At 48.4% G+C, this 13,092-nt stretch overlaps 1 protein-coding gene across 3 annotated transcripts in view; it reads left to right on the top strand.

Moving 5' to 3' along the window:
• LOC111155817 (runt related transcription factor 1) overlaps window positions 1-13,092 on the top strand; it is a 243,570-nt gene that overhangs the window by 203,866 nt on the left and 26,612 nt on the right. The window contains exon 7 of one of the 3 annotated variants that reach the window (XM_022516231.1): window positions 1,870-2,045. The exons of 1 other annotated variant lie outside the window; for it this stretch is intronic. In XM_022516231.1, the coding sequence (XP_022371939.1) occupies window positions 1,870-2,045 (176 nt within the window). The remainder of the gene's footprint in view (window positions 1-1,869; window positions 2,046-13,092) is intronic. One more of the 3 variants, XM_022516232.1, reaches the window with a different exon arrangement.

Genomic DNA, 13,092 nt, shown 5'->3' with positions numbered 1-13,092 from the left:
TCGACTGAAATAGAATGTTCTAGAAAAAGACATTTTCATTCTTCTGAGGGAAAGGGATAACATGAGTGGTTCCGGGACCTGGCCCTATGGCCTTTTGCCCACAAGGCCAGTGCTTAAAATACTCAGCCGGTAAGAGGCCTCTCACATGTGTGCTGGCCCAGTGTGACTCAGGCTGTTTGTGTTCAGGTCGAGTGTTGTGGGCTGCGGGGCTGAATCAGAATCCAGATTTGCCTTGGTGACACATGAAAAGAGGGAGCATTGCATTTGAACTACACAAATATTATACTTAAGTCGTTTTCCTCGTTTCGGAGCCAAACAGGTCTTGTTCATGATAAAAATCACTGCAATATAGTGGGGCCTTTTTTTGGTCTGGAATTTGAGACTGTGTCAACCGTGCCAAGGGGCCTGGCAGCAGGAAGGAACGGCCAGCCACGGAGATTTGGAACCATAATACAAGTTATAAAATTTAATTTTGTAATTGTAGCGATTGGGAGCTGGGCTAAAATGCACCTCTCCCACCCCACTCCTACCCAGGCCCGGGGGAGTGGAATCCAGGGATCCTCTTTCTAAGTGAGGTCTGGGTCAGGGCGTGTGAAAGAGCCCTTGATTACCACAGCAAGCAGGCTGCTCCCCTAATGTTGTTTGGAGCCCCCTGATGATGGTTGGCGGAGCGGGGGTGTTGGGGGGGGGTGTGGTTGGTGGCAAATTGATCAATGACTCTTTATTCGAACCACAGGGGTGAGGAAGAAGCAGGGGCATATCCTCTTGGAAAGGAGAATGAATTGTCGGCCCCACAGTGCCTCTATCAGTACATCCTGAGCCTCCGTTCTGCTTGACAGGCCCGAGTCTCTAGTCTAGAGCGCCGTTGTTGGGAGGATTAAGGAAGGAAACAGCAGGCCCAACCCTCCTGGCCTGTCCCATGGGAATGGCCTCTGCTCACTGCATCCTGGTGACAGTGATTTTGATGGGGAACAAGGCAAGGATAGATACTGTCTATACCGACAGCGGAGGGGCCCACCTTTCCACCTTTGATTCCTGAGCCCCTGGGGGAAGCTCATCCAGCCTCCTGGCAGAGCCTCTGGGCTCCAGTAGGCCCAGCCTGCTGGGTAGATGGCCCAGCTGAGGCCCAGGCTCTACCTTCTGGTCAGCCCCCTCTTAGAGGCTACACCTAGGGAAGTGGGCTTCAGGGAAGAAGAATGCTTGTGAGAAGCTTTTGAGGAGAGGGAGCGGAGAGGGGCTGAGGGCTGCCCAGGCCCTGCATTTATCAGGAAATCTGACCTCCCCAAGTACCGTGGGTTCACAGCCACACCTCATTTCCTGTTGGAAGGGGCGTGCGCTAATATGCTCCAGGGCCCACTTTGCTGCCTCTAAAACCTGCCGGTGGTTGGGTTTGCAGTAAGGAGCGGCGGTTCCGATGCCACAGGGAGGGCGTCTTTCCTGGCTGCCATAGCTCGGCCCGCAGCGCATGGCCAAGGGCCAACCCTTAATGCACCTTCTCTCCCTTCTGACCTCACACCACCACCATCCCTGTATGCCCACCACCTTCTGCCGGGTGGAGATGGGCGCAGAGGGTTGGGGAGATGGGGCGCAGACCAGGGGAGCACCCAGCGGCCTGTGATGAAATGGGCCCCCCTGTCTGCCGTGGGGACAGTGGCCCTGAATTTCCACGGGGAGCCAGCCCCATGTGTGCCAACCTCCTGTAAATCCACGTTGGGGGTGAGGGGAAGAGGGAGGGGAAAGACAAGAAAACCCCGAATTTTAGAAAAGCCACAATACATTTTCTGATCTTTTCCCTCCCTCCTTCCTTGCCTCCCTCTCCCCTTCTCACCCCCCCCCCCCCCCCCCCCCCCCCCGACAACCCCCGAAAACCCATGATCCGAACCAGCCCCGGAGCTCGTCCTTTTCCGAGCGGCTCCCTGAGCTGGGGCAGCTGCGGCGAACAGCCATGAGGGTCAGCCCACACCACCCAGCCCCCACACCCAACCCTCGGGCCTCCTTGAACCACTCCACTGCCTTTAACCCTCAGCCTCAGAGTCAGATGCAGGGTAAGTACCTGGAGGGAGCCTGCTTCCCGCCTTGCCCTCGGGCCACACTCCCCTAGACCAGTCCTGTCTTCTCCTCCTTGCTCAAATGGTCCTTGGACCCGCAGCCTGGGAACCTGTTAGAGGGCAGTCTCTGGCCCGCCCCAGACCTCCTGAGTCAGATCTGCGCTGTAATGAGATCCCCAGATCAAGAGGCACATGTACCGGGGCTATGGAGAGAGAGAGCTCTACGTAGATAATAGCTTGCATTTTTTAAGAGTTTGCTTTGGCTATGTTGGCTTGAACACACACACACACACACACACACACACACACACACACACACACAATGCAAACAGGTGAATGTCAGGATGTTTCAAGTCGTTGTTGCCTTCAGATTGTTTGTGGGGTTTGTATCTAATACATGTTCTTTTAAAAGTATAAAGAAATATTAGGAAAGTATGGATGCCAGCACATCAAAGGTACTATTTATAATAAATAAATGGACAATCAGTAAAAAATGCAGATGAACCCCCCCATATACACATACCCGGGTTTAACAAACAAATGCCAAAAAAAAAAAAAAAGGAAAAAACACTGTAAAATACAATAATTACATAAAATACACTGTGCCAAATTAGATAGTACACAGAGTTCATTTGCACTGTAGAAACCACTGACGTCAATGATTATTTGCTCTGTGATACCATTTCGAATTTCCAAAATGTAGTCATTTTCTGTGTGCTGCGCAGGACACAGCTGTGTGCAAACGGTCACAGTAAGATTCTTTCTCCAAGTAGCAGGCTTGTCTAACTCAGAGGGAGAGATAAGCAACACATCTGGGGGAGAGGGCAGGTGGCCAGCCAGGGACATGCTGCTTGCCCTCTGGGGCCGGAGAAATTAGCTTCCCCAGGGGTTTTCACTGTGTGAGTCCTACCGTGGGATGTGTGCTCGTCTTGAGGTCTTTAAGGTTTTTGGACCAGTGGCTAGCTTTCGGTGTGAGCACATGCGGGGCTCTCGAAAGGCAAGCATGCTTTCTTTCTTGCCCAGAGTTTTATAGCTCATGCCACAAGCTCTCCTTATTATGTGTCTGGGGGAGGTTCTGTTATTTGAGGGGAAAGTTCCCAGAGAAGGCTTCCCATCAGATACTATGCGCACAGCTGCGAAGTGGCCCATCCGTAGGGCGGGGCCCCTTGTCTCCAAACAGAAATCTAAATCTTGATGCTGGTGCTTTCTCTCTCATCTACGGACTCATCTTCGGTGTGTTTAGGAGAAAGCCGCCTTGGAATCATCAGTTTTGTGGCGCTGATCATGAATACTTGTTCAAACTATGCATATTGATTTTTCTTTCAATGCCAAAATGCAAGTGTGTGCGGTAAATCGGATTGAGTTAAGTGAGAGAGACGGGTGAGGAGTGAAATGAAATTTTCCTTCCGAACAGAACAAATTCTCAAGGAGATTCCTTGATCGTGTGTGTAGGGCCATTTAAATTAATTTATGCCATCTTCCGGCCTCCATTTGTAACATCAAAGGGAAGACTTCTATGTTCTTATTCTCTCATCGTGTAACCGATGGTTTGACCTCCTCAGCTGATGAAGGGACTCGCCTTCTTCCACCGATAACTGGAACCAAAATCATGAAGCATTTTTAAAAGCAATGATTCAGCCACGCAGCGGCGAGATGATGGCCACTATTAGGTCGGCTTGGTTTTGGACAGTTTTGGCGAGGAGCAAATCAGGTCTGATTTGCCTCCTTGTCAGATAGGCTCTTTTTCCCAAAAACAAGAGGGGGAGGGTGGCAAGTGAATTCTTGTCCTCAGCAGTCACCAGCTCTGGGGTGGAGACATCGCCGCGGCCGGACGGGCATTCTTTAGCTCCTTGGAATATTGTATGCTTACTTAGCAGAGGATCAGGTTTAACACAGAGCCTCACCCCTTTCTTGTTCCTTTTAAAAACTTTTTACTTCTGCAACATGTAAGTAATAATAACTTGCTTTTAGAGTGCCCTAGAGGCTTGGTTGCTGTTTTAAAGAATGTGTTAACTATATTGCTGATGCATTTTCTTTCCAAAATATGATTGGCTCTTCAGTCCTTCACTTGTAAAATCGTAAGAACTTTAAAAAAAAAAAATAACTATCCAGGATATATTCATGTAAAACTGCTTTTCCTTTCTCTTTCTTTTTTTTTTTCCCCTGTAAGAAAATGCTTTTTTATCCTAGTCATGTTTTGAGTAGACCCTTGGGATGTTTTTTTACCCCTGAAATTAGAAAGTGAACGGGAATAATAGTAAAGTCTCTTTCAGCCAGAACCTTCATTTTGTTCTTGACGAGTAGGAAAATGGTTATTTTCCTGGCTTAGCTGTAGAGACTCCATATTATATTTAAGAAGATGCATTATATAAAAATCCAGTATGTGTTTATGGCTCTCTTTGAAACAGCAGCCATCGTGGTAAGAAAAATATCCCAAAGGTAGTCACAGACATCCTACAGCAGTGCCGTACAGATGTGTGGATGTTTTCTGCCTCGGGAAACGTCCGCGACTCGGGGTTTGGAGGGATCATGGTTGACAGGGAGGTTGTGCCTTCTTCGGAGAGTTATGCCTGCCCCTTTAACTCTGTCAGTAGGAAATCACAGATCTAGAATAACGCCTCTATCTAGAATCAGATGTGCTGGAGAATCACTCAAAATAGGCATCTCAAATTATCTGAAGCAGCGTAAGGGAAGAGGGCGGCGGGCGACCACGCCACCAAACCGCCGTTTATTTGTTGAGGTTTTAACTCTTAAAAGAGCTGAGGTTAATTTCAACTTCCTCCTTCACCAGCTCTTAAAAGTGAACAGAAAACCATTTTGTCATGGCTGCACCGTTCGTTAACACATTGCCACGAACTTCTTTCTACAAGTGGGTTTTAGAATTCTTTTTTTTTTTAATATTTTATTTATTTATTTGGCAGACAGAGATCCCAAGTAGGCAGAGAGGCAGGCAGAGAGAGAGGAGGAAGCAGACTCCCCGCTGAGCAGAGAGCCCGATGCGAGGCCGATTCCAGGACCGTGAGATCATGACCTGAGCCGAAAGCAGAGGCTTAACCCACTGAGCCACCCAGGTGCCCCGGATTTTAGAGTTCTGTTCAGTCATGGGAAGGAGCACGGACACGTGTCCTTTTAAAAGATGGGACAGCACGGATGAAGTCACTGATGCTGGTTTGGTCACATACACTCCCTTAGAGATGGCTCTGGGCAACCCCGGCAATTAATTTTAAGAATTTGGCTCCCAATTTACCAAAAATGACGAACCACATTTAAGGCTGTATAACCCCCTCCTTTCTGGGAAGATGGAGACAGACTTCCATCTGCCGGTGCAGAAAACTGGACGAAGAGGCCAGTTTTGTTGTTCTTGGCTACATTGCCATAGTCGTCAAAGCGTGAGGCTTAACTCTTTAACTGGACTGGTTATGACTTTGGGCATAGGTGAGGCCTCTTGTGTACATTATTCCGCTCTCACCACAATCTTGGGGTGTGGTTTAGAGGCAGAGCAGCTGAACCTCAGAGGTTAACAATTACAGAGTCGCCAAGAGCATAAGTGACAGACTTGGACTCAAACCCAGACCTTTCTGGCTAAAGAGCCTGAGCTAACCAAGTGGCAGGTTTTCTGGAATCGAGGATCCATTAGACACAGGATTGGGCAGTGTCAAGAAGAATCCCGGTCGTCAAAGCGGAGATGGGAGAAGTACTGGGCTGGGCATTCCCTTGGCGGGCATGCGTGAATGCGTTCTGTTATCATTAGATATTGCTAATGATGAGAACCTTAGGGCCAGACTCTGTGGTGGGCCCTTTGATAAGCTGCCTTTTGTGGGGGATGGTAGGTGGGGGACATGTACATTTGTTTTTCAAGTTGGGGACAAAAGGAAACTTAATTCAGAATAACTCAGCATAAATAGCAGGAGGAAATGAGGGACGAGGGGGGAGGAGGAGGGCTTCCCAGTCTGTCTGCTTTACTGGGGGTGACAGCCTGGCCTTCTTCTCTGGTTCACTGGGACCAGAACCTCCTTAACATTCAAATCCTGGCAACCTCTGATCAGCCTTGAGGAGTATGGGTGCCTCGCTTTGAGAGTCGAGAGGACAGTCAGGGCGTGGAGACCCCGGTGTCTCAGATTTACCTCTTCAGTTCCAGTTCTCCAAATGATTTTTGTGTTGATAGTGATTTTCCCCACAGGTTAAAGTTATTTTGGAAAGACTGTGTTCGCTGGTACTGTTGCCTGTGACGCTTTTGGAGATAGGAATTGACTTTGTTCCTCAGCTATTAATGAGGCTTACTTGTGTCGGTGTTTACCAGCTGCATTGACAGAAGGGAGAAGAGCCTTCCCACTTCCCTGTAGGAGGACAGAGAAATGCCCTTTCCAGCCTTGGGGGTAAAATATCAAACGACAGACCACTTCTTTTTTCTTCTCCTTCTTCTCTCTCACTCTGTCCCTCTCTCTCCTCTTCCTCCTCTTCTAGAAGTTCAAAATCGAAGGGGGGATGGGGGCCCTTGGATTACCTTGGATTCAGACACCAGAAATTTGCACATATAAATATGTCAGTGGTCTTTTAATGGTCACACGACAAAGCAAAACAGAGTGCTTGGAATCACCATAGAAAGCATGCTGTAAACTCAAAAAGTGAATGATTTAAAAAATAACTCTTATCAGGGGTGGCAGAATTTGAGAGCCTTTCAAGGTTGACAACAGAATCTTACAGGATTGAGATCAAGCCCAGATCAGGTGTCCCCGTGAATAAATAAAAATAAATAAATGCAAGAGGGAAAGAAGGGAGGGAGAAAGAAAATGGTGGAATGGATGCGTGGGGTAGGGGCCAGCTGAGGGGTGCCGCTGCCCTGTCCCGTCCCCTCTTCTCCCAAGCAGGCGGATGGGGGTTAAGAGTTAATAGAACTAGAAGCAGGAATTGAGAACTCAGTTCATGGTTTCTGTGTTCTGGGCTGGTGCAGTGTAAATGGTGGGTTTCGGAAGTGTGCAAAGCTCGTACTCATGAATGGCATTGTAGACATTTGGAAGAGGAGAAAGTAGGATGGGAGGAAAGCAAAGTCTTTGTTTTCTCCTTTAAAAAAAGTTAAAAAGGCTATTGAGAGCCTTTGCCTCCTAGTCTGCCTCTGCCTTTGTGGCGTGAGTCTGATGTGGCCGCACTGTGTCTGTCACTCCTGCTTTCCGCTTGCTCCTGTGAGTTACTTAACCCTGCTTGGCTTGGAAGCCAGCCTGACGTTTACTCTCCCCGCTGTTTACGGAGAGGCATAGCTCCCCGCACAGAACTCCTTGAAGAGCACTGCTCAAATGCTTGCTCTGCATTTCCAAGCACCACACAGCAAAGTACTTCATAAACTGGCCCTTCAAAGGAGCCACCATCCTGGCCAGTGGTCAGCACCCCAGTCACCATCAGCCACGTTGTAGCGGGACGGCGTTTTCACACCGAACGTTTTCATGGATGTCATGTTTCCCCAAGCGATTTCGTGATGCCTTGTGGGCATCTTTTCTAATTACAACAAAGAAGGGTTCAGCCACCCTGACAAAGGGTTTTGTTCAGGATATAAGCTTTTAATAAAACTGTCCTTGGAGCACTTATTTGACATCAACAGTTAATCGGCAGGAAAGAGAAGCTGGAAACACAATGTCCAAGAGAGAGTGTGGAGTGACTGAGAGGGAAGGCTCCACGGGCGGGCCACTGAGGCCCAAACCTGGCCCAAACCATGTATTCCAATAGTTACTTAACTTCTTACAGCCTCGGTTTCTCCATCTGCAAAATGGGAGTAACAATTATGCTTGGAGACTCCAAGACCACTATGAGCCACAGAGCACCGGGCCATAGCGCCAGCCCGTGGACACCACTTAAACCTGTTAGTGAGCTGGTAAGCCCAGCATCACCAAACCAGGTGACTTCATTTCCAGTGGCTGCTGTAACTCGATGGCTTAAAACCACAGAAATTTATGATCTCAAGTTCTGAAGGCCAGAGTCCAAAATCAAGGTGCCAGCAGGCCAGGCTCCCTCTGAAGACCCTAGAGAGGTATCTTCCCTGGCCTCTTCCAGCATTCCCTGCTTGTGGCTGCGTCATTCCCATCTCTGCATTCATCTCCACCTGGCCTTTGTGTCCATGTCATCCCCTCTTCTGTCTCTTCTAAGGACACTTGTCATTGGATTCAGGCCCCACCCAGATAAACAGAAGAATCTCACTTCATCTCACTCAGTCACATCTGCAGGTTATTTCTCCAAATAAAGTCCCATTCACAGTCCCGTGGGTCAGAACATGGACCCAGCTTTTGGGGGGCCACCATCCTAGCAATTATACCGAGGTAGAAAGGAAAGGAGGTGGCAGAAGGGTCTAGAAATCACTTTCTTATGTCCCCCATCCCAGAACAGATATTGTGGGCTCAGCCTCTGATGCTATATGCCTGTCACCATTTCTGGCCACCAACACTTCACCCCACCATTGCCAGAACTCGCTATCATGATACTTTTATTTCCCAGCCAGGAAAATTTCCTGGATGAAATCAGATATTTCTTAACATTTTCTAGAGCATCTGTGCAGATGGGGCCAGAAGGCCAACAGTGCTCAATAGGGAAAGGGGGCTCTGCCCTGTGTCAGGGGCGCAAAGCAGACCAGCAGACAGGAGGCTCGGGTGTCTTCTGCCCTAGTCCCCCACAGCTCATGACATTGTGCAGGGTAATAAGCAGAGGCACAGAAGATGGCAGGAAGACCACAGCCAGCCAGTTGGGATGGACTCAAGAATTTGACCTCCCCAGAGTGAGGCATATCACTGTTGTATTTGGACAAGCTGCCTTTTTAAAATGGCTTTATGACAGGCATTGTTGACCGGACACCCATTTTGAAAGGCTGGCAATTCACTTTGCATACCTCATAATCCCAAATTTACAAATCACCCGAGGATAGCCTTTCAAATTTGGATATTGAAAAAAGAAACTTTGACTATGGCCATGAAGTCCATGTCAAAGTTGACCAAAAGTTGGTGCCAAGGGAGGAACAGACCGTATGTGCTGGTAGGAACACAGGGCCCCCCGTTAGAAAGGTCCCGTGCTCTCTTGTAAGGGGGGGTGGTTCCCCAAACCGAGTTGACTTTACTCATTTGCGTTATTTTTCCTCCCATCAGGGAACGGAAATGCAGGCTCCGTGTAATTCATTTATTTTAGGGCTCTGTAAAAATCCGCATGTATGATTTAAATAATGCTGAGGAACTGTGGCGACTTCTGCTTTTCCTTATTTCTCTCCGGCCCTCGGGGCGCCACTGCCAGACCTTTGGGGGAAAGTGTACAGAGGCAGAGGGCTTCTCAGAAGGCCACCTCTGTGCATATTTGTCTTCTATCTTTGCATTTTATGTCCAAAGCCTTAGCCCCACAGCAGCTTTCTTATTACGGAACAATGGCCTCCCAAGCAGTGTTGTTATGGAGATTAAAGGTACGGATTGCAAAACACCTGTAAAGAAAATCTTCGCTGACAAACCCAGTTTCTTTCTGTAGACCTTTCTTCCATAATCTCTTTCTGGCAGAACATTGTATGTTTTGATACTAGAGATTCAGTTACCAACCACAGTAAATAAAACAAAATAATTTTAAGAAATAGTACAGAACTCACCCTAAAAACAAACATTGGCCAATCATGTTTATTTTCTGTTTCTTTGTACACACCTGAGGACTGACAGGGGGCAAAAAAAAGGAAGGTCGTACTTCTTACCCAGTTGATTTTTAATTATGGAGCTACGGACAGTCTTTAGACTGAGTATTAGCAAGTTCTGCCGTCCTGCATGGCATGGAATATTACATTTATGTTTAAAAGAAATCAGCAGTTTCAAGCCCAAACAGTCTCATGACACCAAGTCCCTGAATGAGCCGTGAGTACCCCAGGTTGGGTAGAAAACACAGTCATCCTCTCAAGACACAGTCTCAAGTGCCACAGTCCTGGGCACCAGCATTAATTCACCACCTCTTAGGGTTTATATTTTGGATCTAGAATGTTCCAAATATATGTTTCAAGATTTTGAAAAACATCTTCCAATTGTGATCAACAGCAGGAGTTTACTACTCCTTTTCTGAAGGTGATTCACCATCATATGGAACCCCTGTTTTTCCTGCTGGAGGGAGTGTGAATGAGAGGGGGAAGGAGCTCATAGAGGACTGTCCAGGGCACCTCATGTCACCCAACCGCAATTGGGTGGCTACAAACCCTGAGCAAACAGACGTGGTGTTCATGGCTGCACCCCATCTTGGTTCTTCTACCCAACCTCCCTGAGTCTACGCCTCTATCCGTCAGTGTGATCAGTGTGGTTAGCAAGGTTTGGGCCACTGTAATGGTGAGCTCAGTCCCGCTGGGAGGATGAGAGGGAGGCATTCTGATCCTTCAGCTCTGGGGTTTGGGCGTGGTCACCAGTGGTGTCTAAAGGCGGAGCATCCCTAGGGAAGGCCTTTGCTTTCGCACCACTCTGGGACTGAGCAGCTCACCCATCTGGAACAGTTAAGTCTCCCAGATCTATAACTTGCTGATTCCCGCAGAGGATGTCTCCTTACTGACAAGCTTTATGTGTTCAATCTGAGTCACCCCAAGGCCTGATCCAAGACCCTGGGAGCTTAGGCTGTGACAATTCTCCCTTCTGTCTTTGGGAGAGCTACATAAACACACTTAACCTGCAGGAGTATTGGGGGGGAGGGGTGGTAAAGGACATCGCAAGGTTAAAAGGGAGGAAGAAGTAATGTGGACAGTGACTGCGCTTTTTGGAGTCGCAGGTCATACAAGAGAAGCGAACAGGGTGGTTTTATTAAGTCTCCTGGGGTTACTGCGCTGTGTGGCTGCTCGCACTCCATTAGCGCATCTCTCTGCAAGATTAGATGGCAAATTACATGATCAAGTTATTAAAATATCTGTAAAAGTCAGCACAAGCTCGAGGGCTCAACTTGGCATTTCTGCCCGTTAAGTGGTTTATTTAGATCGCTTCTCTAGGGGTCTGTTAATCTTCATCCGTACAAGGTTGTAAATTGCCTGTGTAGACCTGTCATGGCCTGAGTTTTCAGCCGTGTTTCTATTGCTGGTCCAAGAGGGCTGGTGTCTTGCGGGTGAACGCGCAAGTGTTTGAAACGTGCAGTGATTCCCGCCCTCCCCCGTCTCGGTTTTGAACCTGCAGCGTATGTTTGTGACGGTGGCCGCACGGGGGCTGCCTTTAGAGCAGTCATGGCAGTGAATCATAGCAAAGCCGGGGCCTGGTTCAGACGTTTACCAAAGGCAAGAACAAAATAGAGCTCACCGTCAGAGAGAGAGCTGATGCTGTTGGTTCCTTTAATCCCCGCATCCTGCCACCCCCAGGAGGTGCATGACGTGGTCCTGGACGGTCCTGCCTGCTGCGCCTGCGCGCAGACGCGGAGCCGCCCCGTGACCAGGGCCCTTACGGCCAATCCAGGTCCCCCCACCTCACATAAGCAATCAGAAACGTGGTCTTCCGAGCCAACCTTCTGTAATTCTGCATGCCGCCGCTCCTGCTGATGAACGGCCGGGCCTCATATTCTTAAGCCAGTAGGGATGTCGAGAACACCTCTACTCTGTTGCCCATGATTAAAAGACCACCATTTTTTTTTTTTTTTTTTTTTTTGTGTAATATTTTTGCTGTGGGATCGGGCTTTCCGAGGCACCATATGTTGCTAAATGAGAGAAGTCATTGCCCAGACGTGCATCTGTTTAATTTAATATGATTTTCCACAAATTACAAAGCATGACTTTAAAATTGAATTTGTGCAAAATTACAGATGGCCAATTCAGGTGGAAGGGAGAGGAAATCTTGTTACTCTTATTCCAGAATCTCTTCCCGAATTCCTCATTTGATTCTTTCGCGCCTTGGGGGAGGGGATAAGTTGGGGGGAGGATACATTAGAGGGTCTGTAAGGAACTTCTCTTATTTTTCAAACTTTCTCCCTGGTCAGTCATGGCTCCCTCAGAGGGAGACACAGCGGCCTGGACATGTCAAGACAGAACACCCGTTCTTTCATCCATCCATCCCATCAGTCAGGATATACCTGTTCCTCCCACCTTATCAACAGAAGAGGACTCAGGAAAAACAGGGGAGCCCCCAGGATGCACTTTCTGAGGAAAGCAGAATCTGAATGTACCAAGTAACTCTAGAATCCATATGGTGAGGAATGGGTATGGGCTTTGGAATTCAAATCCCAGGTTGGGCACTTGGGTAGTTACATGACCTTGGGAAAATCACTGAAATCCTTGCCACTGCTGCTCGCCATCTGTAAAATGGGCATGGTAGGAGAAGTACCTGACTCCCCGGAGAGCGGTGAGCATAAGCGAGTTGATTGGTGTACACCCTGGATGCCTGGCGCGCAGTGAGCATTGCATGGGTTTTCTCCTCTTACCTCCGAGCTTGCTGCAAGGACGGAGATATATTTTCGTCAAATATTGAGCATAGAGTCTGGTACACTTCATGCACTAAATAAACGGTCGATGTTATTTGTTTTCCTCTTACTGCTAGTATTGTACCCACATGGGGGGCAGTGGGGTCTCACCAGGGTGTTATAATCCATCCATCTGTCCTGTCAGATGAGCTACACCTTGTTTCACAGGAGGACAGTTGCCCTGTGGTGGTTTTTGTAGTGTCTTGAGTCAAGGTCTTCTTCCTTGGTAGAACTCCGACAGGAGAACCCATCAGCACTGCTCCGCAAGATCATATGGGAATCAATGGGAATGTTAGAGCTGAAAAGGACCTTACACATCATTGCTCAATGCCCTTTATTTTCCGCGTGAGACCCCAGAGGCCCCAGAGAAAGACAGGGACTGGCCCAGTTGGAGGCAGACCTGAACTCCCGGTCTTGGGACTCCTGGTCATCCCAAGGATGACCCCATCCCGTGGGTCCATCCTGCCTCCGCCTCAGAGGTAGCCACAGAATATAGTCTCTGCTGTCAGTGGAACGCACATTAGGACGTGTCGCCGTGCTTGTCCTTCCACGGCCTTTTTCTAGAAGTGTGCTGTCTCCTCAAAGAGATGATTAGGCACCCTTGGTTGGACTCTATATCGTGTACTTCTTT

This window comes from Enhydra lutris, unplaced genomic scaffold (assembly GCF_002288905.1).
Source record: "Enhydra lutris kenyoni isolate GAN:26980312 unplaced genomic scaffold, ASM228890v2 scaffoldscaffold43, whole genome shotgun sequence".
NCBI classification, from domain to species: domain Eukaryota; kingdom Metazoa; phylum Chordata; class Mammalia; order Carnivora; family Mustelidae; genus Enhydra; species Enhydra lutris.
This window is presented reverse-complemented; position numbering and strand designations above follow the sequence as displayed.